Here is a 27,582-nt window from a genome sequence, read left to right on the forward strand (position 1 = left end):
ATAATAAATGCTCAAGTCTGTAAGATTGACGAGGCAGCTACTAGGAAGAGGCATTCATCAGCCATGTGTTTGTACAATCTTGGGAGTGTAAACAGGAAGTGATTCGAACAAGTTTAAGTTCTTGTGCACTATTAATAGTGTGCAAACCAAAAAAAAAAATAAAGTAAATACATGAAGATACTCGCAAAGTAAGAGGTATTTGAGTAGTTATTTAGGTATCTAAATAAATAAGATAAATACATATATATGTATTAGGTATTTATCTCAGACTGTCCACCTTAAAGAAATAAAGTATGTCACAAGTGCAAGTCTAAAAGAGTAAACTAAAAGAGTACTTCTATGAGTTTCATAGATCTGCTTAATTTTGGTACAAAAGCGACCTCTCTTGGACGAAGTTCACAAACACCACTCAACATATTTGTTTTCCTGGATGCTTACATTTATTTTACTGCTAAACAACATTACAAATGCACAGTATGGGATTTTTATTCTTTAAAACGCTCCATTCAAGTAAGCATAATGTAAATCAGTCACGACAACACGTACCCTCTAAAAACAGAAGGTACAGCTTTGGTAGCACCACTAGATCAGGAAACAAAACAAAAATAAAAATACAAATAAAATATAAAGACATTCTGCACCAAATAAAATGAATGTGAACGAGATACATTTGTTAGCTAATCCCTGACTTTAAATAAGTTACTAACTGAAGCTAAGATTGGAGTAAACGGGTAATGCTATGACATTAAATAAAACCAGCATGAGACCTTAAATGGAATTGGAAAAAAATTATAATAATAAAAAAAAATAATAAAAAGGGTTCTATTCAATCTTTCAAGGCATTTTGACAGCCTAGAATTACTGAGCCATTTGTGGTTAATGTCAAATACTGGTTAGTAGTAAAAGAAAAGAAAATCAAAAGGGCAAAATGCTAAACTATATTCCAAGACATTGTTGTTGTTGATGTTTTGCTTTGTTTTTTTTTGTTTTTTTTAAATGTGTGTTCATTGAAAAGCCTCAAGAGAGTTTTACTTACCTTCTTTCAGATAGTACTTGAAAATATTTGTTTTTGAGCTTTTAATGTTATTCACTAGGGGTTTATATAATCACTGTATTTAACAGGTAAGTTCATAGCTAGCTAGCTAGCTAACTGTTGTTGTTGTTACTTAGCAAGCTATATAGCCAGGTTGTATCCTCAGTAGCAGTTGCTAACATTTACCTACCTCCATATTTTAGATTACTAACCCGTATACTATTAATATACAAGTTGTTAAATGCACTAATATACACGGGGGTATTTATCTCCTAGCTACCTAATGTTAAGCTAGCTCACCACACACAACTAGCATCAAGTCAAGATGCTAATCTGCTGCTCACATCATAACATACTCAACATTTCTTTGAATTTAGAAGATGTACAAACATTAAATATCAAGATTGTGTATTGAGTCTTATTAGAGCATTTATTATTTGTTCCACTTTACTAATTGTAATTATTTTCTGCCCTGATGTTTAGGTAAGTAAAACTCCTGAGTTTTTCCAAGTACCCACATTCAGCAAAGGTTCTTAACACAGAGCACTTCAGAAATGAAATGAAAAGTGATGGTTGTCACCAATGCTAGTAAAGGTTTCTGTTTTATTTCTCCAGAGAACTGCAGCTGTACGACATAAGATCATCAAATATTGCATGATGTTGAATGATGAAAGAATATTAAGGCAGTAAACGTTTTGCAGATACAATTCCCATACAGCCCCTTTTGATCGTCAGGAGTCCTTTCACGTTTATGCACGAGTCCATTAAGGCTAAAAGAAAAAGTGCATCAGAATTCCCTTGAAAATCAGCCGAATCACCAACACCAGTGGCCGATGGGAATTCATTACGTTTGGGTTGTCGTTACCTCAAGTCACCTTGAAACAACTTGAGATTCATTATGGAATTGGTGTTGTGTTTCTGTTAATCCACTGTTTCTGTTCTGGATGTCCCGAGCCAGTAGTGAGTTTGCTTTGCTGGGCATGTACCGATAATCAGTCGATCAAACTGTACCACAATATCGAGAAAAAAATCTGTCCCGAGCATAAGGATAGTGGTCAAAGTCAGACAGAGAATATGGTGACAATATTGTGATTGAAGGTTAGTCGTTATCATGATATCATAATTATCGTTACATTCCCAGCAGTTTTTAATGGATTTTATCATATAGGGTGATTTTTTTTTCTCATCCCAACAGAGTGGCGATGCATTCAAGGAAGGAAACGTAGTGGTTCGAGCTCTCAGCGTCTCCGTTGTCTCATTTACACCTGTCCACCTTTTACCTGTGGGTGACCTGGTTGTTCAAAAGGCCTGGAAACAGTTCCTCTGTTTCACCGCTCACTGATCCACCTGCGAAAAGAGAAGACTGTCCTGAAGACCTTCCTGTGATGGAAAACGTAAAGTTACAACTCTAACTGCTACAACACGCTGGCACTGGAGACTCCTTCCGAAACTGCTTTAAAAAATGCGAATCAATGATGGTACACATTTCTTTCAAATTTGTTTACGTCGATCATCCACCATAGAAGTCCCTGTATCAGCTGTTACTATAGAAAAAAAATTTTTCAATGCCTTCTGACCAATCAGAAGGTCAGCAGCGCTGTGGTATAAATGTAATGATATAATGTAGGATCCAAATGTAAGAACTGGAAATAAATAAATATATATATATATATATATACCAACCAATCCACCATCTCAACCAACTCAAATGAGACAACGTCTGATTGTCTCACCTATATGGCAGTTGTACATCCATATGCGGTGACCGTCGTAACGAGTCCTGCATTTCACAATGTTGTTGGAGTAATCAGACTCGGACACCTCGTAGTTGGGATTAATTACGATCTGTTAAAATAAGTTCAGAGCTGAGGTTAGGTTCCGTTTATAGACATGTAGCGATATTTCATTTTCACACCATTGATGATCATATAATATTTTAATAAGAGTATTATATATTTTTTAACAGAATTATGGGACTGCTTTCCCTTTCCTTCCAATTAATCCAACATTTGAGAATAATAGGACGGCCCAAAAAGGTCGACTTGTGACCGTGATCGTGATTCATTTGTCCGTGCAATTTGATTCAGTTCTGCAGCATTTGTTTTCTGGAAACCGTTACATAAAACAGAGGAAAGCCATTCTCTCTTATTCACTGTGACCAATGAGCATACACCTTGTACCACATGACCTCACACATTCACCTGAAGCACGGCAAGTCTGTAGAAGAAAAAAAGGGCGCAAAACAATGTTGGAGTTGAAGCTGTGAGTGGATTTAACAAACAAACAGCACCACAACACAATTATTTAACCAGGTGTTAATATTAGTGGCTTCCTTTGAACTTTGGGAACTTTTAACATGATCAAAGTTTTATACTAAATAACATTTATTTTTGCTCAGGATTTAGGTGATTGTCCCAAGCACAAATGTGCCAATATTATTAGGTCACTCACAAACATCCGATAGGAAAATGGGGCTACAATGCTCTGCTACAGTAATATAAAAAATTTGGTAACAAACAATAGTGTACCTTACTATAACATGGGGGAAAATTACCGTAACTACTGGAGTAGTGAGCCTACCGTAAGAACCAGAACAAATCAGCAAGAATGCAACTAGAAATTCCAACATATACATCATTTTACTGTATGAAAAAATGTCTTATGATGGTTGATATGTTCATCAAACAATTAACCTCTTTAGATTATTAAAACTCTATTAATTTTCATGATTATTAAATTAACAACAAAACTAAGATATTCAGAAAATACATGATTGCCGCAAATGTGAGACGCTGCTCACCTGGAACATATAATCCCCAGGCTTGACGTCGGTGATGTCCACCCACTGGCAGTCGATGTCATGTCTATAAGTGTCCCAGCACCCCAATGTGATGCCTTGCTCACCAAAGTTTTCGCATTCGTATTTCTTTTCAATTCCTAGTCAAAACATAAGAGTTAATACAGCCTGCGCACGCATGGCGGAAAATCTAATTCACCCCGGACCTCATATGTGGTCGATGTCATCTATAAACACGAACAACGCTGAAGACTGTAACGTCATGGGGCGGCCATCTTGGATAATCATTACCATTTTAGACAGAACGTACCAGAAAGCTAGAAGTTACGTGAGGAATAAAACCCTTGGGGGCGTTGCTGTTATAAGAAAACAATCAACAGTGGAGTAGAGTTAGTTTTCCACCCTGAAGGTGTTTTTTTTTTTTTCCGGTAACAGGACATACCGCAGTTATGCCAAACAAAGCAATCGGCAACATTAAATACTTGGCTCAGGTGTCTTAGGAGCTGAGAGAGCACAAAAATACGGACTGTCTGTGAATCATTTGAGTCTAACGCTGTTTGACATTATAGAACAGCCGTTCACAAACCTTCATCGCACTCCGAGTCCTCGAGACAGAAGCTGGCTTTGTGTCCTTCTGCTACTTTTGAACCATTTAAGCTGAGTAGATCATAATAAGTGAAGACCTCCATGCTGTGGTAATGTCTGAAAACCCGGGAACAAAAACAGCGCTAAGCCTCGCGGCCATCTACACAATTATAACATACAGTATATTTTCAAAATAACTTAATATACAATATTCAAAATATCTTCGTTTTTATATCAGAGATGATCACTATAAACTGTACTGATGGACGAAGTCCCAAATCCCATTCCTATGCTGGGGAATTATCCTGAGGGCAAGGTGTGCGTGCACAGGATTGTAAAAATCTAAGTAAAGTACACCAGTAACGCCATCGTTTTCATTCACAATCCATTTTTATACTTCACCTTGTTATTCTGAAGGACTAAAATGGGCAAAAACCCCCAATATTTGTGTGATATAAATATGAGTTTTTAACCTGATCCAAGCAAATGCTCCATGGCATTTAGGAAATCGGAAATGCTGTGATATAAAGCTAAATAAGGACCAGTGCAGTAGTACTCAAGATATTAATATGTTCTTGGTCTTTTCATGGACTTGGGAGCATTTGGATTCTGTCTTGACTTGGACTCTAAGAAGTGTGGAATCGGACTCATTCCCGGGACCAGTCAAGTCCCTTAAAAAAAAAAAAGCCTACTAATTTTCATCATCATCATTATTAGCTTAATTTCACTACATTTATTTATCATTTATCACTAAACTGACAACTTGATTGACATCCAATATTAACCAATGATAGATTATTTTCCTTTGCACACGACAGTGTTGTAGCACTCGAGACTGGACTACATTTCCATGGTCTTGGTCTTGTCATGGACTTGGGAGCATTTGGACTCTGTCTTGACTCGGACTCTACTCTCTTCTGGTCTCGGTCTTGAGTCGGACTCAGCCTATTCAGGTCTCTGGCTTGACTCGGATTCAGATGAGCTGGTCTCGACTACAACACAGCCACAGCCATCTACGGCTGGGACTCAAGAGAGCAAACCTGGCTGTGCTGTCTGGGTGGGACGGCGTACTCTCTCTCTCTTTCTCTCTCTCTCTCTCTCGCTATCCCTTTTCAGTCACGGTGACAGTAAACAATTGTGGGCATCTATGAGTTCATGTATGGGGAAAAGGGCAGATAGGACTTTCTTCCGATTGTGTTCCGCTTCCCTGTGATGCAGCGTGAGCAGCAGTTTGAAAAGATGCGGTCGGTTGGCTTCACATGTCTCAAAAGAATCATGTGTAGGGTTAGTAACTGATTGGTGCGCGGGAACTAGCAAGACCAAATTTGGAAGGGGTGGGGTGGTTGACTGACCTGTGACAGTCGTGCCAGACCCATGTTTCCCTGCTGGCTTTGGGTTTGAAGTCGGACTGGCCGTTGTTGTGGATCTGGGAGGAGAAGCGTAGCAGGCGTCGGTATGAGTTGGCCGGTGTCGAGCTGGACGTGGAGGCCAGGCAATTCTCCTCATACGCACACTGCAGCATGAACATGGGACGGTCCTCTATGTACGTGGTCTGCTCCACCACCTGTGGGTTCAGCACCAGGTCCGGAGCAGCTGCAAAAAAAAAAAAAAAACAACCCCATAAATCATGCCTTCATTTTTTAATGTAATTATGGAATGTGCAAGGCATTATGGGTGATGATCTTACTCTCGGAGCAGGAGACCCCGGCGGCGTAGCGCGCTCCTCCTCTGGGGCAGCTAATGTGCTCTCCGTGATGCAGACAGTGAGACAGAGACATTTCAGTACCGGCACAGCGGACGCCACTCATCACTACACCGTCAGCACTCACCGACCCGGGCCAGTGCCATGTCTCCTACACACACACACACACACACACACACACACACACACACACACACATGTCATTTGCATTTTATTTGATGTCACATTGTGATAATGTTAACAGTACATTAATATGCATAAAAATGTCCAAAAATACATTGAAATATCTTCACTTTCATAGATATTTAAAAGATTTCTATTTAAAATACTACTAAATTACAAAAAAAAAAAAAAACAAAAACAAACAGGTGCAGTTCTATTGATTTTTTTCTCTCTTCATTTCATTATATTAAATGGAGTCTTATTTAATTTAGATTTAGAAACTAGATTTGTGTTCTGTTTGGCATCCTGTAGGGGGTCGTGAGTAAAAGTTTTCACCCAATTCTGTTATCATTTATCAAAGTTTGTTTTGTTCTGAATATTTGGGCCACAGGAGTTTGTTCAAGGTACTCGAGGCGGTAAAAATAAATAATAAATTAAACTAAAATTAGAGTACAAACCACAACCTATGGGATGTTTGATGGGGCACAAAAAAATGTCCATTTTCGTTTACACATATGTGTAATTTAGCCACTAGAGGGAGCCATGTGTCTGCTTTACATGTTAGAAACATCACTAGCCTGCATAAGACTGCTGATTAGGCATGATATAATTTTTATCATGCACATTGCTATATTTTATTACAATTCCTAAAATGAAAAATAAAAAGCAACAATCCTCAGTCAGACTCGAATGCATTGCGTCATACGGACTCTACTTTAAATGCATCTTTACTGAATTAGGTAATTAATCACATCTGGAGATCCACAATTATAATCAGCTGCAGGTCACTTTAAAGCTCGTTATCTGTGTAGATGTGTTCCAGATGGAGCCAGATGTTTATATGAAAGTGAGTGTTGGGTAGCATTGCCAACACGATGACCATAAATGTCACACATGAAATGTGGCTTTTAAATCAAATGATTAAAGGGAACACATATGTTTGTGTCCTGCACGTATCCCACAAGGATAGGAATATCTCACAGTTTAGACGTTGTCCATGACATTTTGCTGAGCCACATGTGAGAAAGCTGCTTTTTCTACACTATTAGGATGATGTAATCTTGTCATTATAGTAAATTACTCCTGCTCTTTCATGTGCTGAAAGAACTGGAGTGGGTTTGCATGGGTATGATTACGTAGGCTTTTCGTTTTTAACAAATAGGTTTTCTTATTTACTTCTAAACATTAGCGATGGGATTCCCGACTGTGAGGCAATCGTACCCGGAAGGCGTGGCTGGCGAAGCCGAGGCCGAGTTGCCTGCACACTACCATGGCCTCCATGGTGCTCCAGCCGTCTCCACACACCGTGCCCCACACCAGAGAGCCGTTTCGCTCCATCAGCACCTCGACGCGGCCCTCGAACGGGTTACGGCCTCCGCTCAGACGCACCTGTGTGGGAACAAATGCTATATCTTAATTATTTCCAGAAATGGCATACGGATATGTGCTCTGTTTTAATCACGCCTGAATGAGTAGGTGTATTTAAGGCGCTCACACGCTGCTGGAAGCCCATAGCAGGAACGTTGCAGCGGACTCCGGCATCCTCCTCATGGCTGCATCCCGCTGACTCTTTATCCATGTTAAAGACACATTCGGTGACAGATTTCTCAAACCCGGAACACTGAACCTCATTCATATGGACCGGGCCCATTCCTGTAACACACACACACACACACACACACACACACACTTATTTTTTTTACTTGGATAATGAAGAATAATTCAATCATCAAAAAACTAATACTGAAATCCATCTCTCAAACAACAACATTCTTGACTAATAAACATTATTTCCTGTTATCGCTTACATTGCAGCAGCTATAAACATTTCCTCGTTCCCTCACAGCTTTTTTCTCCTCTTGTTAATAAGACAAAAAAAAAAACAAACTGGCAACTTGACACGCGACCTCAAAACTAACTGTCTTAAAGTTACAGGTTTACCGTGGTCTCTTACAAAGCACTGACACTGGAGACTCCTTCCATTAATGTTACATAAACGTTCCTTTAGGAAACCTAAAGGAAACCTTTAGGAAAATTATTCAACATTTGTTAAATGACAACGCATTGTTTACTCCATTGATTATTAGCTTCTATACAAGTCGTTACTGCAGAAATAATAACGTATTAGAATGAGCGCGATAACTACTAGCTGATATGCTGATATGCTATAGACACTTTCTGACCAATCAGAGACAACCCTTTAACAGCACTGTGCTATATTCCAAATCTGTAGTTTACACTTGATATAGCACAATGCTGTTACTTTAAATTTTAGTAAAGATTGCAGTAGAATTCGTCTAATTAAATTAGATCATCGTTGCCAACCTTGACCCAGTTGACCTCCAGACAACGCTTCCTTGGCGGTTCCAAAGCCGAGCTCTCGACACACCACGGTGGCAGCCACCAGGTTCCAGCGATCGTCGCAAATGGTGCCCCACTCACCATTTTTAAGCACCTCCACCCGACCCTCACCAACCACCGCGCCTCCTTTCAGACGCACCAACGGCTGCTGCAATACAGAATGAAATCCTTATCCAGTGGTTACCTTAAACCTTTGGAGTTTATAGCCTTAGCTTTGTTAATGTTTAATTGTTAAAATAATAAAGTTGATGCAAAATCCATCAAGAAATGTCTCCACCCTCTGGTGCCATGGCAAACTACAAGTAGTTGTTTTGTCCATTGGTGTAACATTTTTTACGTATACATTATATACATTATAATATTCTGCTGGACTGACATGATTTATTCATACAAAGCGAGTCATTGCAACTAAAAAGGTGATGTTAGTGGCATTTCAGCTTGCCATATGGAGGATCCTCAAGCACGCGAAGAGGCCGTGGGTTTGTCAATATTGTCTACGCGAAAAGACATAATTAAAATATCTATCTGCTGTAATCTAACAAATCTGCTATCGAATCGAAAGAGATGGGTCAGCAGGACATCGTAGAACGTGACAGGCTGCTGTCCCGACATCTGGAAGTGCACTGTTTGGTCAGTGAAATCATCCTTTTGGGGAAAAAAAGTCCTGCGTGCGCAAAATGTGAGAGCGATCGAACGCCATCCCTTATATTAATGCCGGCGTAATCATAGAGGTTCGTCTGAAATTGCAGGGTTGGGAACGGAGCCTTCATGTATGGACTTGAAATAAATGTCCATCTTAAAATACATGCAAATGATACACTGACGGTACTGCAGTGCCGAGTTCGTGTTCTGAGTGAAAAGCCTTTGGTTTGGGAGAACCGTCTGAAGTTTTGAGGTCGCTGTAGAGGACAGCGAAAGGTAAAATGCCTCATGTTAAATGAAATGATACAGCTCTTCTATGTTCCTAGTCATAACGCTCAGGAGTAGTACATGGTTTCAGGGCTGGACTGGAGAATCCAATAGCTCATATCTGAACTTTCCAAAGAGCCCAATATCACTAGCAAACACACTAGCAAAAAGAACACCTTTTTCACTTTTTAAATCATGAACAAAGTTCTTAAAAGTAACTAGAAATCACATTTTGTTATTAATAACTCAAGTTTCTGAAGCTGTGTGTTTATGTTGGGTCATGTTCATGTACATTTCCAACTGAATATTTTGCTAGTTTAATTGAATTACCATAAAAAGCCAGTGTGTGGGAAATGAACCAACACAGTGAAAAAATAACAAATACACCAGTCAAACTCAATCAGTCACGGAGAGACTGAAACACACTTGCAATGCCAACAACATTCATCCGTCTGTTCATTTTCTTTCAATGCATAATCCTGAGGTGTGTCTCTGAATCTTCGGTGACTTTTCCGCTCCGTTTTTTTTCGTCAACACAAATTCCACTTCGAGACTTAATCGGAAAACCTGAAACTGAACTGTGTATACGAAGAGATCTGAACCCCACCTCATGTCTGAAGGCTTTCCTGTAGCCAGATAAGGGGGTCGGAGCGAAGGCTCTGCCTGGCACGCAGCTCACCACCACGGGGATGCCGTGGCCACATGTGTCGTTGGCCAACAGCGATCGTCCCAGGTTGCAGCTCGAGAGATGGGCTTCGTTTCCTGTGCAGTTCACTGAGTAATCCCAGTACGACGGCAGCTTCCTGCGCGCAAACATCCTGAAGAGATAAAATAAATCATCATCATCGTGATTAAAAATAAACAATCACTTATATCTCCATTTCACTAGAAACCACAGACCAACTCGACTGTAGTTTGGAGATCAGAGAACAGTCTCATATGGACCAATCTAAGCTCAGATAATTGACTTCAGATGAATCAGTGTGTTTTATTGGGGGTTGATATGAACTTGGGCAGCGTGAGAAACATCAGCCAGACCTGTATGTGTGAGTCTCATGCCTCAGGTTATTTTTCTGGTGTGTTGGGATCCAGATGCATGACAGCCGAAGTCTATTTTTGCTAAACGACGTGGAATTACTATTTAAAACACAAGGATGAGGTGCAGGTTCCAAAGAGACTTCAATGACACTTACACAGTCCTTATGTCAACTCAATTCAATGTCAGGTACATGACACATTTATTAATTGACATAGTCACAAAGCAGCTTTTCAGAAATCCAGATGTAGATTTAGATCCCCACTGAACAAGTCAGTACTATGTGTGTTGAAAAGATGACTAGGATGAGTCCTAGGATGAGCACAGGATATTTTTTTTTTTATTATTCTTTATGATTCCAGCAGCAGTTCTTAAGTACAAATCTACAACAACGAGGTGAGATCATCCACTGAAGCAATAAACTATTTTGGGAAATCTTTAGGGTGTCCATGTGGGACCATCCAGCAACAGCAGAAGTAGAGCGTCGGGATGGATTAGGCCAATCGGGAGGCACAGAGGAGCCACAGGAGTAGAAGTGTGACAGTATCAGGCTCCGGTATCTCATCAGGAAGCAGGAATGCATGTTTACTAATCTTTTTTCTCCCTCTCTCCTTTCGCCGAGCCCCACATGAATTTATGGAGATACTAGAGATCCAGATCCTTTCTGCCTCTGGATGGAGCTCAAATCTTCTCTAATTCCAGACTGCTGGGACTACGGCTGCTCCTAAGGCCATACAGACTTCATATAAATCCATAATGAACTTTTTCACACTATCTGTTGTTACCCAGATGAGGATGGGTTCCCTTCTGAGTCGGGTTCCTCTCAAGGTTTCTTCCTCTTAAAACATCTTAGGGAGTTTTTCCTTGCCACCGTCGCCACTCAGTGGCTTACTCAGTTGGGATAAATTTGCACCTTTAATATCTGTATACCATGTTGATATTTCTGTAAAGCTGCTTTGAGACAATGTCTATTGTAAAAAGCGCTATACAAATAAAATAAAATAAATAAATAAATAAATAAAAAATAAAATACTCCTCTATGTAAAAGTAGGTGGGTTTGTTTTGTTTTATTTTTCACAGAATTGCACTGGATTTTGGTTCTTTTTCTGGTCCAGGATGCCAGATGTTGTGTGATACAAACACTGATTCAGGAAGCTGTACAATCTCCAAAATCAACCATACTCCCAATTCTGAAAGAAAAAAAAAAAACCCAACTTGCTTATGCAATATCAACCATGCCAAGCCTTCAAACAAACATTTCTTCTTTCATTTTCACAGATTCCCTGAAATGCAAGGATTTTGAAAACTGTAGTCTGTTTTTTTGTCCTTTGAGGTGTTGCAAGAGACATGACTCAGGCCACATGTTTCTCATTTAGCCCCTAAGCACAGGAATGTCCTGCGCTGGATGACGTCCCAAGCATTCTGCGTCAAAAAAACAAACTTAACGGGGACATTGGCTTACAAACACACACTAAAATACTGGCAGAACAAGTCACCATTCTCCAGTCCACTAATCTTTGAATAAAACCATAGGTGGAAAAATAATTCTGTTCAGTAAACACAACCTACAGTGACCGAAAAAAGACCCCTTGGTGAACATTTCATATTTTAGCAAGCAACCCTCAAAGAATTCTCATTGAAAACGAATGCTAACACTAGGCATCTGATCCCACAGTATCTTAAATGCATGATTTATTTACTGGCAAGCTGTTTTAGAGCAAGTTTCCACATGGTCCTGAATGACGGCGCAGAGATTTATGAGACACTGGGCAGCCATGCATCATGGAATGTACCAGAAACAGCCTTTTATAATTCCTTTCCAAGTTACATTAAATTACAAACAATTGTTCTAAGCAGGGCCGACATCCGAAGATTCATGGCTTCTCGTCAAATTGAGCTGGGCAAACTTAAAACGACTCATCGGAGACGATCCTTCCTGGTAAGCTGCATGAGGAGGTCAGCGATGTGTGCATGCAGTTGAGACACGGCCAGTATTTCCCAAAGGATTGAACGGAGAAGTGGCTTGTGTTTATTAAAATGATGAAAGAGTCTTCTGTTTGACTCGTGCTTTACAGTGGAGTCAATGGATCAATACATTTGTTTACTATCTATGCATCTAGCTAAATGATGTACAATGAATATCATTTTGGTGGCCAACATCAATAGCCAGTATTGAAGAGAACTGTTCTGGGGAAAAAAGACTGTTACAGCACCTCCAAAAACCTCCACTGTTGGATGGTGATGGAAAGATTGTGGAATGGTGATAGGAATGCTATAGAATGATGGTACAGAATGGCTGAAATCCATTCTTGTGATGGGAATACTGTGGAATGATGAATATTTTGTGATGAAGGCATTGTGGAATGCTATAGAATGACTGTAAAGATTATGGAATGTGACGAAAACATTGTGGAATGTGATGGAAACATTGTGGAATGGTGATAGGAATGCTATAGAATGACGGTAGAGAATGGCTGGTATGGGAATATCTGAAAACATGTCTTGAAATCTATTGAAAAAGCAGAGCACACTGACTTGTAGATGCGTGTGTTGTATTTCTTCTCGGCAGGGAAGCCGAACATGCCGCAGATCACCCTGCTGTTCATGGGACTCCACTCCTCATCGCAGATCTGCTTCCATTTTCCACCGTCTTTGACCTCCACGTAGCCCTCCGTTACAGGGATTCGCTTCCTGTAGGAGGACAGAATCGGCTTGATGCGTACATCCTCCACCTGGATTGTCAAATGCTGAAAAGAGAAAGATAAAACGGTTCAGTTTGCCAATAATACACTATAGACAATGCTGGCCAGTAGTCATATCCTTTTGCAATCATGCAAGCAGACACCATTAAGTGTTGGCCACATTAACTTTAACTACTTTAGATAATGTGGAGAAATTCATTGATCAGTCAAGATAGTTTCCTTTGACCTACAGAACAAAACTGTTCCTGGCGCCAAAACATTTCCCACTTAACATCAGTGCTGTGCATTACAACTAGAAAACTCCTATTACTACCAGGTTATTGCAGAATTTTATGATTCATTATGCTGAAACAAGCCACTGGTAGCAGCACTCCTCCTCATCTGAGGAAACGCCAACAATGCGAACCCATTTAACAGATTACATTTCATAGCAATGCACATTAGGAATGTGAGGAGATAGAAAAGGGAGGGGAGGAGAAATGGTCTGGAGGCTAATACTATGTTTACATTTCAGTAAGCTGAAAATGTTCTGCCTCGGAATTTCCCACGTTACTCAAATTGCTAACCCAGATCTCCATCGATGTTAAACTGAAACACATTTAATAAATAAATGTTTGCAGGGAATGGAGGCTAATCCTTTTGGGAATCGATAACGTCACTACACCTACAGCAGCAATGGCACCTGTATATACATTGTTAGCTGTACAACATCAAAACAAGCATGTGATGAATAAATGTCATTTAATGGAGCAGCTAGGATTAAAGCTAGGTGGTACTACTGACATCTACTTGTAAGCCACACTGTTACCAAACCACGGCATCTTACCCAGTAAATCTACCAGTCGGAAGCAATTCGAGCTAGAATGGAATGGAAACTAATGGAATTGAAAGCATGGACGCTAACTTTCCATCCAGCCACCTTCTATAACGCTTAATCCTTTTCAGGGTCACGGGGAACCTGGAGCCTATCGCAGGGAGCATCGGGCACAAGGTCGGGCACTGGACAGGGTGCCAATCCATCTCAGGGCACACACTCACACACCCATTCATACACTACAGACACTTTGGACATGCCAATCAGCGTACCACGCATGTCTCTGGACTGGGGAATGAAACCGGGGTACCTGGAGGAAACCCCCGCAGCACGGGGAGAACATGCCAACTCCGCACACACGGTGGGACTCGAACCCCCGACCCGGGAGGTGTGAGGCGAACGTGCTAACCACTAAGCCACCGTGCACCTCGCTAACTTTCTGTGAAACGATATTAACCGCACCACGGTATGAGAAGGTCAGTGAGTTTATTTGCATTCCTTTGCCAGTGGCTGTGTTTGAGAAGTTTGGGAGACTCCACAATTAGCTGTGCTCAGCAGAAAAAAAGGCCTTAGGCCTCCCATAGCTTGACCTCGAGACACAAACACACACACCACCTACACACCCATCTGGAACTAGTATAATGGCTTTCCTGTATCTTAGCTAAGTTTTCCTTACCACAGCAGCTGAAATGGAACATGTCACACTCCGCTGAAGGAGACGGCAAACGGAAAGCAAATTCTCTATACAAAAAATCCATATACATTTTGGTTAACTCTCGGGAACATGCTTCTTAAAGGCCTGCGATCTGCCATAATATTCCCAGACTTCTCAGCAGGAACATCTGAGATTGATTAGCATACAGTACAATCCACTATAGCATCCAGTAGGATAGTTCTTGAAGAGTTAGTCAACAAACATAGCCCAAAAATGGCTGTTTCAATCAACAGATGAATATCAGCATTTTTTTTTTTTTTTTTTTGAGCTGAATAAAACACCGCAAAGTTTATTTTTTGCAAGGCCTCTCGTCTCAAATTTCAGACACAGCTAGATTTTATATTTGTCTGGCCCATGAGCAAACTTTTCCAAAATATTATAATATAAATATATATAAAATTGACTTTGTGGTAAATAACCAAAGGGTAAATATGGGATCTGTTTTAGTGCAGTGGCAAGAAACAGTTTTCTCCACATCCACAGGGGAGGGGGTGGGGGAACCCAGACTCCTACTTTTACCATGTTTACATCTGAAGGACTTTCCGTACTCTTCCCAGCATATTATTAACATGAGGGGAGAGAGTTTGCAGACGATGAGAACGCACATGAATACCAGGTGTAACGTGGACAAGATCGGATCATTCCTTATTCTGATATTCAGATAAAGACTGCAAGAGGTAAATGTGGTCCAAAAGACTCAAACAAAGCACCATGGAATTTGCTAGTGAGCTTGTAATAAGCTAATAAGCCTGTGTAATCGAGTGACCGTGTGTGTATGTGGAATGATTTCTATTTAAGCACGCAGTCAAAACATTGAAACTTTCCAAAACAAGAACAAGCCATGAACAGTTCTCATGTAATGCTGTTTGTGATTTCTGAGATTTAAAAAAGAAAAAAAGGTAAACTGCTGAAATTGGCAAGTCTCGATAATCTCATAAACACAAACACAGAAATACACATCAGACGCTGTTTTCTGTTTTTGATTGCCTGTCGTTTTTAAGCTCACGATAAAAAGGAGATAGCGTCAGTTACAACCTATTACCAGGGGGAAAAAGCTTTCCCAAACACATGTGGCTTGTTTCCGCGGATGGAGACGTGTTTGTATGTGTGTGTCAGGGGCTTGTTCAACAGCTGGAAGATCGATTTGTAAGAACATGTCTGTCTTTTCTTTTTTTTTTTTCAGAAAGAAATAAAGCCCCTTCAGGCTCGTGAGACTGGAGAAGGAGACAGAGGCACAAGCGGTGAACCTGTTTCTTCAGTACACCAAAAAAACAGAGAGAGTGAAAAAAAAAAATGAACGGTCTGATGGAACGCATGTGTATGTCCAGTCGAGAGAATGAGAGAACGAGACGGACAGAACAAAAACAGAGACGGCAAGAGTGGAGGGTGTCTGGTTCATCGCATTCTGCACTTCTCATACTTTATATTCCTTAAAAGCAACATGATCTCCAACTTTTTTAAGAATTGGGTGGAATTTCATAAGACCTTGTAGCAATGCCATAAGAAAAGATATGAGAGAGTGGTGTACAGCGGTGTTGCCAACACTTTTCAGGGTAATAACAGAACAAACAGAAAATTACTACTGACCAGAGTAAAGTGTCTGAGTCTAAAAGTGACAAGTTACAAGAGTAAAAGTGACAAAGGAAGTAAAGTGATGAGTGAATCTCCAAATTACCGTGTACTGCATTACAAGCATACGTCTCGCAGCTTCAGAATATGTTGGAAAGTGCAGGACAGTGCAAAAATTCCGAAGTGACCAGAGTACAGCAAATGAAAAACAAACAAACAAACAAACAAACAAACAAACAAAAAACACCCTTGCCCAGACTCAGTACTCAGTGCAGAGTGTAGAGTCTGTGTAGAGTCTGATAGCGATAGATTTGCTTATTCTTTGAGTGGTATCAGATTTCAAAATAATCGATTAAAACTTATTTATAATAAGAAGAATTCATCTTTGGTCACAACACCAAAAAACATACAATTCATATATTTATAAAATACTATAATTTCTGTAATGCAGACAAAATGAAGCAGTGTTAGCCAGAAGTCGAGAAATAGACATGAAGGAAATGGAATAACTTGCTTTAAGTACTAGAAAAATCACTGAGAATCACTGAGTTTAAAATCAAGAATTGCACAGGTGGGACAAACACTGTTGATCAGTGATTGGTCGTTGGGAGCAATGTTGATCAGTGATTGGTCATTGGAAACAATGGTGATTGGTCATTGGAAACATAGGCTCACGCAACTGAGTCAAGCTTTACACACTGGTAGCGAGTGACCGAACCTGGTCTCTCAACTCTTATAAACATGACAAGGTCATAACAGTCACCTACAAAAGGTCGTCAGACTTGTTGCTAGGTTCTCGGGGTATAAAAAGTTGACTATTTCTAACACCAGTTGGAGGAAGAATTACTATCCCGTTCCTTAACTACACCCCTTTATCTTAACCTTTCTGCAGATTTTTACAAATCTGTAATTGTAATATTGGGGGGAAAAAATGTAAAACCCAGAAGTTTCTAGGTTCATGGTTATAGTTTTCCCATTTGGGGGAGCTAATGAGGGTTTTATGTACAACAGCGAGTTTCTTTTACAGACAAGCTTCCAGGTAGAAAGTCTTTAAAAAGCTAGACCCATCCAAAGAAACATCCAAAGAACCCTTAGGGTACCATTTTCTCTGAGAAGGGAACTTCAAAGGTTTCTAAAATGAAGATATTTAACACTTGACCAACAAGCTCCTTTACAAATAATGCTGACTGAAACATTTTAGCTGAAATGAAAGCCTGTATAAGGTCTAGATGCCTCGTTGGACCGTCTGACCACTTATCTTATCTGGCATGTCTGGACTGTTTCGAGGTGTGTGTGATACAGTGAAAGGCATGTTGAGTGTTGTCTCTTAACAGCTGAATGAAGTTATCTCAATCTCAATACACCATGTTTCACATGCCCTAGCGTAAGAATGAGCTGTACCACATTTTGAGGAATACTTTGGAGTGACCATAGCTATGGTGCTTAGTAAGATGGTCTGGTTGCAAACATGGTCTCTATGGTCCTTGAGTGCTGATTCTGAATAAAGTCTGCCCCTAGGTTCCCAACATGTGGTACCAATAAAATGCTCATGAGTGATACTCAGAATTTCTATAAGATTCTGAGGACTCCACTGGAAACTATGTATAAAACTTCACCACTTCACCACTTCCTTGTCTCCAGTTACAAAAAGAGCTTATCAAATATTCATAGAGATGTTACAGCAACCATTATCATTATCATTTGTACAACACTAGCAGCCTGACTTGCTCCTAGCTGTGAATCTCCAGCTACTTAAAACAACCAGGGCTGTTTAAATGGGTGGTAACATTCTGTTGGTACTAATGGCTCACATGATCTGGAAAAATAAGCACTCTCCTATATATATATATATATATATATATATATATAGCATCACCAGAAACACTCATTGACGATTATCACTTTCTGCTAATGGACAGTTTCAGAAGAGCTCTTTCAGGCAGAATTTCTCAGACCTGGCAACTAGGTTTACACTGCAATTAAAAAAAGACCAAAATGGAGAACAAATTTGTTATTCTGGACCTATAACAATAACAATATGGTAATGTCAGTGTCCGAGCACATAGCAAGCCTTGTAAGTCTAAAATTAAGAGAAGAAAATAGCATTGTTATATGCTGTGTAGAAAGAAAACGGAGAAGTACAAAAAAGAGCTAAAAGAGAATAAAAGAGGAGTCTTGTGCGGTTTCACATTTCGAAGGTTGTCTTTAAGGCTTCATTAGGGCAAGCTCAAGAAGTTGCACATGTGGTTCTTGTATGTGAGAGAGAGAGAGAGAGAGGGAGGAAAGAGAGAACAACAGAGAGAGAATGATGTCATGATACTTATGGAAAACATGACATATAGACTCCTGCAGGCAGTTCATCTCCATTTGGGATGTATCGACTTAAAACCCAAGGGCATTAGTGTGACCTTTAACTTTGGGAAGATTAAAAGAAAGACTTTGGCATAGCAAAAACACCCATCCCCTAATCCCCCCCACCCCACCCCCTTTAGAGAGAAAGCGAGGGGTAAATCCCACTGCACCACTATCAGCAGGAAACCATTAGCCAAAGAGAAAACAGACCAAGATATCAATAAAAGAAGTTTCAGAATTTCATTTCAAACTAAATCTTGGACACCAGTGAAGACCAGTGAAGGTGGATCATTACTTTACAATGCTGCTCATTTCCTGCTCATGCATCACTGCAAACATTTTACCATAAGAAATGTTCAGCAGACCCAGAGCCCAAGATAGAAATGCACACCCAGACAGCGTAATTTAGTACAAGACCTGACTTAAACTGAATCCAAGTTAGTTTATTCAGCCTCGGGGCTTCTATGGAGTTTAAAGGAGCTGTGCGGAAGACCACCGCTGTGCAAAGCCAGACAGATAAACATCTGTCAGTTCCTAGCTCACCTCCAGGGCACTTTTTTTTTAAATCCATTTTTAAAAAAATCCAAGATCAGATAGTTTTTGTCACACACTCACATGCAGAGCATTTTAAAAGGTGAAAAACGCATCCGGCTTTACTCTGAAACGATTCATTAAATACGACTCAGGGATACACTGGAGAGTTTGGGAACATATGAGTCACTGCTTGGAACAGAGCAACAGGATCTGCAGTGATTCTCCTGCCGGGATAAAACTGGGGGTTTGTTTTACATCGACTTCCTCTATAATAAGGCTAATGAGTTCTGCGAGGTGTGAGGGATAAATCTTATGCAGAAAATGTTTCATTATGAATTTGGTGTTTTCAGTTCCTGGCTGTGTAAACTGGACGTAAACAATGAAAGAGAGCCAAGAAGGAAGTGGGTAGATTGTCTACACAGTATGACGTCCATACTGCACTGTCTAACAAGCTTTCAGTGAACATAGTCTGCGCTTCAATGCTTAGTTAATTTAGATAAACTCAATAAAATCACGCCAGCCCCAAAAACCAAGTTTGACGTATCAGTAGTCATGGTTACTCTTATATTACTTTGTTACTCTACTAAAGTCTGTTTAGTGGTTAGCACGTTCGCCTCACACCTCCAGGGTCGGGAGTTCAATTCCCACCGTGACCATGGCCCTGAGTGTGTGGGGTTTGCATGTTCTCCCCGTGCTGCAGGGGTTTCCTCCGGCTACTCCGGTTTCCTCCCCCAGTCGAAAGACACGCATGGTAGGCTGATTAGCATGTCCAAAGTGTCCGTAGTGTATGAATGGGTGTGTGAATGTGTATGTGATTGTGCCCTGTGATGGATTGGCACCCTGTCCAGGGTGTACCCCGCCTTGTGCCCGATGCTTCCTGAGATAGGCTCCAGGTTTCCCCGTGACCCTGAAGAGGATAAGCGGTATAGAAGATGTATATATATATATATATATATATATATATATATATATATATATCAATGAGTCTCAAAGTCCTACCATCACTTTTTAGCATCAAATCTAAATTTCATAACAAATCTAAACTTGTTTAGGTACGCAAGAATGAAGCCTAATACCTATCGCTGTGAGCTATCTGCTGCTATGTACACGTTATATGTATTTATCACAGCTAGCTATTAGCTTTCAGCTCTTTTGTATCATCAGAGTTGTTTTCATGCTAGCTGATGCCACCATTTGAGAAATTAGCAAACTGTTCTTAGTTAGCCTTAGCTAATGTTCTTCTTACATTCCTACATTCCTTGGTGGAAAAAGGGACTAGATTACCATCAATTACTTTTCTTTAGTTACTTTTACTTTTATATTACACAATAACTTAAATAAATGCAATACTGCTTTGCTACTTTAATCTGAGATATGACTCTGAAGCTGTACTTTTACCAGAGGATTAATGCATGTGAGAAGCACAGTGTAATAGCCGTTAGCCAGCAAGGAACCTCGCTTTGCCAAAGCCCTTCTCCACACAAACACAGACTAACTCACTCATCAGTGTTACATAAAGCTATGCAAGAAATGTCGCAACAGAGTTCACACAAGCTCCAGAACACCATGCATGGCCCGAGTTAGTGGTTTGGACACGATCGACACTCTGGACGGGGAAATATTTCCATGGCGCTTGGATGAATTCACACTGGGACACGATGTCCATCCTGTCCTTAGGTAATAAATAATTCTGCTAAGAGATAATGCTAACCTGCAGTGAATGTTCATCAGTTACGATGTCTCTAGGACTTGTAAAGAACTACTCTTGTGTAATAATCTTCTAAAACACTTAACGAAGTAGTATTAATACTATATGATAGTCTCACTAATGAGTCTTCTCTCGCTGAACATGCTGTCATTTTTAACTCTCGCTATTCCCACACCATGCTAATCCCATTCCTCCTTACATGTGGTCAATATTGCTGTCGTTATGGCTGACCTTGCTGCCTCTTAACCCCCATTATGTGTGATCTGTTGCCAGATAGGGGAAAAAATGGCCCTTTTTTTCTCATTGGCTCAGATGGTGCCGCTGAAGCGAATCTGACTAGATGAAGTCTGAAGGCCAGATGTCTAGACACCTGAAGCGTGCATGCTTCTCTTGTAATTTGCTCCTGTGTCTTTTGGAATAAAAACAAACAAACAAACAAAACAAAAAATAATGTTGCATTCTGTCTCTACTCTTTGGTTTCTTTTTGGCCAATTCTCATCAAACAGTAATGATATACCGGTGGTAGTAGGGACAAGTTCTGCAGAACCCAATTATAGCTCCTCTAGCAAACAATTTCCAGGTTCAACAACGACAATGTGCTTTTTAGAAAGCTTAAATAGCAGAATTACAGCCTAACACCTTGACATGCTAGACTGGTCAGAATGAAATTACATCATCCAGCTCCCACTAACGAGCACACCTGGATCAAAAAAGGCTTTGCTCTTCAAAAAAGGAACTAATTGCAGAGGTCAAATAAAAAAATTATTATCATATTATTGCTATAGCGTTCAACCCTTTTTCTTCCAGGGGGTTGTTGAAAATCAGGCCTTTTGGTCAACAAACAAAGTTAGTTTGCACAGACCTACTTTTAAAAATGTTGTGCGTATGGCTTTGTCATGATCTCATGGTGGTGACCCGGTGGTCAACGAACTCGGCTGTGACCGAACGGTTATGGGCTTGATCCAGTCTCCTAAAGATCTACTAATGCTAAGCCTAAGTAATTGTCGCCTCAGGACAACATTCCCCCACCAAGCTGAGCAAAACAAAGACTCAAACAAATAAAAAAAAAGTGTGCTTACGTCTATGTTGTTGGTGATTGGATTGAGGAACCTGAATCCCGGGATCCTCTTGTCACTGCAGACGACTCCGACGTCTTCCGAGTGTTTGCAGTCGGACACACCGATGCCGTTAGACTCGCACTGCGCCAGGGTGCTCTCCTTCCCTGTGCAGTGGACGTTATCAAACCAGATGCGGCCTGAAGAACCAGGGGAAATCAGTCAGAACTCTGTCCCTTGTATGGAGTGCCTTCACTTCATAACATAACCAATACCAGGTCAAATTTGCGTCAGGACTAATTCTGGAACTGGTACTGGCTGTCATTAGCGAATGTGCACAAATTAAACAAGGTCAGCATTTCTATCCTAACCCTAGTCGTGAGCTACGACAACATACCTTCTCCTTTCCCGTATTTGGCCGAAGGCGACCAGGAGATGGCCTTGGAGTACCCGAGCTCTCTGCAGACCACTTGAGCGGCGTGGTGGTTGAAGTCATCATCACAAACGGTCCCCCACTGGCCCTCGTAATAAACCTCGACACGTCCCTCGTTGTGCTTTCGTTTCTCTCCGGCTAAGCGTAACTGGATCCTGGGCACGTCAGTGGGAATCTGTGGACGGGTGTATTGATCCTGCTCGGGCTCGGGGTAACCATGAGGGTAACCCAGATACTCGTATTGTGCTTGACACAGGTTCCATATGCATGCAAACACCGGCAGGTGGAACTGGAGAAACCAGGGTGCCAGCATTGTGGTGTATGTCCAACAAGTCTGAAAATGAACAGAGGGTTAAAAACAGAGGCGCATTAGTGTACTTGTACCAAGGAAGGGTCAACATTTCAACAAGCTGTTCATTACGTAAGGAATAACATACTAGAATGTACTGTTACTGGAAAATAATCAACAACATGCAGCAGCTTGACACAAAATGGAGTTATTGTGATTATCCCAACGTGGTTTATTTTCTTATAACAGCATGTCCTGAAGTTTTTTATTGCTTTTATATCACAGCAATTTACCAACAAATACAATTTATTCATTAAAGAATGACATACTTGTTACATTTAATGTTGTGGAACATCTGTGAAAATAGTAGCTATAAATATGTAATAATATAAACGTGGCTTGTTGGTGTTCAATTTAAAGTTACACCTTTGACACTGGAGACTCCTTCCATAAACCTCTTGTTAGAGACGTTCACCGTATCACATTATACGTTATTATTTGCTAACTATTCTTTGTTTACTATTAAACATAGATTAGGTGCGGCATTATTCTGTGAGCTGTCACTATAGAAACAATAACGTGTTATTGTCAGAGCTGCTTTTATAGGAAATGACTCAATACCTTCTGACCAATCAGATTCGAGAATTCAGCAGCATTGTGGTATAAAGCATATTATTAAGTAATTACTTTGAATTATTTAGTAAATACAGTGAAACGGTTTAAGGCAAGCTAGTTTTGCTAAGGCAACCGTTTTTTTTTTTTTTGCTTTTTGACAGAAATGAGATCTTGGTCAGTCATAGCTCATCGAGTTCAAATCCCAGGACTGTCAGAACGCCAATGAGCAACACTATTAACCATCAGCTGCAGCAGATTAGATTCTGTTTGATATGCTTTGGAAAGGAAAGTCACTTCAGATAAAAGTCTGCTAAATTGTAATGCCAAAGTTTTGCGTAACAAGAAAAACACACAAAGGAACGTCAAGAATGTCCCTTTTTTAACTCCATGTCAAAAAATAGGGGAAATCTGATTAGTGTCTTTATGTGGGTGCTCCCTCAAAATTTCCACATCAGGATAAAAACAGAATCCTCTAACATGCCCCCCCCCCCCCCCACACACACACACACACACACACTCATAAACACAGTATGTCGGAGTTGTTTTGATGCATCCGTAACATAACTACACATTACAGCTCTAAAAGTGTTATGAAACATTGTCAACAGCCAGGAGTTTCACGCAGCTCAGATGCAGATGTGGCAGACTCGAACCTCGAGATCTCCTGAAGAAATTACTCACACTTTCCATCTCTACACCGTCGGGCTTCGCTCAGGCGGAGCACAGCGTGGCAGTTATTACACAAGGTTTTAAAAATGTACACGTTACAACATGGTTGGAAAAGAAACCCAGAAACCATACCACAGCCTGCAGCTCAGCTTTCTGCTGTTTCTGCGTATGTGGTATGTTTTCAATTCCTGAATGGTTTTTTTTGTTTTTTAAATGTTCTGATGTATGAGATGCTCGCCCTGAGCCATTACATCCCTTGTTATGTGGGTGAATTACACAGACACATCATTGCACAGGATTTGAAAAAGGTTTCTATATCATTAGCGACGGAAACAGCTGGAAAAGAGATTAGTGGTAATTCTGAGGATTTAAAAAAAAATAAAAAGAACATTAAAACATTTGCTGATCTTAATGTGAGCATTGTTACTTAACCAGCCAGCATAATTCATTAGTATAAAACTTTCTCACCCAACGAACTTAGCAATGTTAGCAGTCTGGGCGATGCATTCCTTTTATTTATAGCAGGTTTAGTACTTTTTATGTGTCCAGATGTCCTTACATTTCTAACTTAATCCTAAACCTCAGACCATTAAGAGTTTATAAATGCAACTACAGTACAATCATGCATTGTGTTACGCAACCCCGGAGCTGTTACATTTCACATTGTGTCTACATACGCCTGTTTCATTTGCACATTTTGGCCCCTGGCCAGCTTGAAGGGGATCCCAAAGGACCACCACAGAGGTCAGGGGTCATAGAAGCACAAACAATAGAGGCCTATGGCTCTGATAGTAGATCCCAGTACAACGCATACAGTATTAAATGTGTTCAATAATACGTTGCTGTTTCTATAGTAAACTATGGCGATGAAACACATTAAGAAACATATTTAAAAAAGAAAACTGTGTCGACATGATGAAGTTTTCTGTAAGGAGACATTTATTTCGTATTTACGCAAGGAGTCTCCAGTTGTAGCAGTCAGTAGGTTTTCCTCCACGGGAAAGTCTTCAGGACAGACGACTTCATTTCTTAAAGATCGACACAAGATCGCACTTTTTATCCGTTCATGGTTACAGCTAATGATTTGAACTGTCCCCTGAACAAGTTAGCTTCTGTTATCACGTACGCTACAGCAGCTATAAACAGTCGTTCCCTCGTTTTCTCTTCAACCACGTCTTCAACCATGGTGGAAAACTTACAAGAACAGCTTCACTTCTGACTGTTACAAAGCACTGTCACTGGAGACTCCTTCCAAAAAACTCCTATAAGATAACAGGAGTGCATATATTTCCTGATAAACTGTTTTTTTTTTCGCTACAGAGTGGTCCAGGGTCTATACTGTCTTACATTTCACGTTAAACTATTATCGTAATATTGTCACTCTTTACAAACGGAAAGCTGAAATATGCAAATAAATAATTAACAAATAATTCTAATAAAACACCAAACTGACCAAATTGATCAAAGGCAATCAAAGGGTCCAAATAATGCTTACATTTCTTACACCGGTGAGTTTTCTTTAACATATCGAAAGGCATATTGTAGTTTCCCGACATATTCAGAATATGACATTTACAGCCATATCCTTCGGTCCTGATGCTTCTCTCTTCTGGTGACATCATCCACATTAATCATCCCTTTTGTAGTTTAAACAACTTTTACTCCATGCACTTTTGTATGAAACATTCATACAAACTTACACAGCAATAAAACAAAGACTGGCGGATAAAAGGATTTTTTTTTATATATCATCTCATTGAAAATGTTGAACTGAAGCAAGTCATTTTGTTGAACTTACCCCTTTGTGTCCGATGTGGCTTCAGTCTCCTCTCATCTGTTTCCCAAAACTCCCTCAACTTTTGTCTGTAGTCCAGCCCGAGTCCTGTGGTTGCCAGATTGAAGTCAGTTTTTAAACCTCCTTTCGGGCATTGTTTCGGTTCTCTTTAAGCGTGCCCTCATGACTCGCCTTGAAGACTCAGAAGTGTGTAGAGTAAAGCCGTGTGAGGGACGCTGTCCAAGATGATCCCCCCAAAAAACCTTGCCTGGATTTTCGCTTGGTTCTCTGTGTCAGATTATTATACAACGATGAGACTCTAACAAAAGACCTGCGATTAAAGAAACGGGCATGATGTTCTGCAATCACCTCGCATAAACAGAAACATTCTTCAAAGTGAACTTGAAGTAATACTGTTTCTGTCCATTAGCATGTTTCCTTTCGACATCATCGCTACCGTATTTGTATCCGACCCACTGAGTTTGGCGTCATCCTATCCTGTCCTCTGATGGCTGGCTTTAAGATGAGCATTGTAGAAGATATTTCTCACACTGCCAGAACTTTGACGCCAGCATGTCTTAGGTCACAAAAGCACTAATTGACCTGCTGAGCGGCCGATCTCACCTTATGACCATAGAGTTCTTTTATGATGTGCGATTTTTGTCTGCGACAGCCAAATCGAGTCGAAGCCTGTACAGTGTAATGCCATTGATATTCACTGAGCAGTTTTACATTCACGTCATAATTCTATATGGATAATTCCACACTTCTGGCATGGTGTGTCTTTTGTTTTGTTTGTTTGTTTGTTTTTGTCTGGTGAGAGAACCTCTATTTATAGCTACTATAGTGTAAGTGATAACAGGAACTAGCTTGCTTCGAGGACGTTCCATAATATTAAATGTATCTATAAATGGATAAAAATGGACATATTGTGTATTAATAAATGAATAAATAGATAAGTGTTGGCACAACAACACGCTGTTATAGGACAATAATCAATTTTGTGGTGGTGACAGTAGCTCTGCTTCATCACACCACCCATCGTGTTTTATTCCTTAATTAATAATAAGTATTAATTAATTATTCAATTTACAGATTTTAAATTCTGCTTACATTTATTAATGGCTGTATGTTTTGAGAAATGTCCTACGCGACACGTTCATTAAGTGAGGACCTAATGAACCTCACTTGCGCTAATAAAGAATGGAATTGAATTTAGTATTTAAACCCCTACTGAGTTAGGCTATATTACATCTAACATCTAAACCCAAAATCTGTTTTTCTTTTTTCTTTTCAGCCAAACATACCGAATGACATGATGAGGTTCGAGCACAATCTGGCAACCCCAGAGAGTCACGCCTCTCTGTACTGCACAAAAATCCCGCTGGGACGCTCTGTCTCTCGGTACGTGTCTGAAATTCCAGTCAACAGCGTGGAAACGTGTAAAACGTGCACGCGCGAAGTGCCAGCAAAAAAAAAAAAATTAAACTTTAGGAAAAAAAAAAAAGTTAGCTGGCTGGTGCGTACGTGCATTGCTCTAAATGAGAGACATATGCAGGCAGGTCAGGATGGGGGTTCTCCAAGCACCAGGGTAGAACATCAGCACCTTGTACTTGCACTGCACGGAGGCACGCGCACCAAAGCAGTTAACATCTGCACGAGCACGTGGATAATCACGTGTCAATAATATTCACCTGAAAGTGAATTATTATTATTATTTTTATTATTCATCTGTATGTCGTAGATGAGGTCATTTAACCCTTTCATG

General features: G+C 40.2%; 1 protein-coding gene across 1 annotated transcript; it reads right to left on the minus strand.

Moving 5' to 3' along the window:
- Positions 1-470: 470 nt before the first annotated feature.
- On the minus strand, positions 471-25,945 carry loxl2b (lysyl oxidase-like 2b). The gene is made up of 14 exons (XM_053654281.1): positions 25,839-25,945; positions 22,432-22,801; positions 22,059-22,234; positions 13,121-13,332; positions 10,157-10,367; positions 8,605-8,788; positions 7,775-7,932; positions 7,501-7,668; positions 6,103-6,268; positions 5,768-6,008; positions 4,417-4,532; positions 3,834-3,970; positions 2,767-2,878; positions 471-2,380 (listed from the first exon to the last, which is right to left on the minus strand). The coding sequence occupies exons 2-14, from the start codon at positions 22,778-22,780 to the stop codon at positions 2,310-2,312; spliced, it is 2,301 nt and encodes a 766-aa protein (XP_053510256.1). The 5' UTR covers positions 22,781-22,801; positions 25,839-25,945; the 3' UTR covers positions 471-2,309.
- Between the last annotated feature and the right edge of the window lie 1,637 nt (positions 25,946-27,582).

The sequence above is a fragment of the Ictalurus furcatus genome, chromosome 22 (genome assembly GCF_023375685.1).
Source record: "Ictalurus furcatus strain D&B chromosome 22, Billie_1.0, whole genome shotgun sequence".
Classification (NCBI taxonomy): domain Eukaryota; kingdom Metazoa; phylum Chordata; class Actinopteri; order Siluriformes; family Ictaluridae; genus Ictalurus; species Ictalurus furcatus.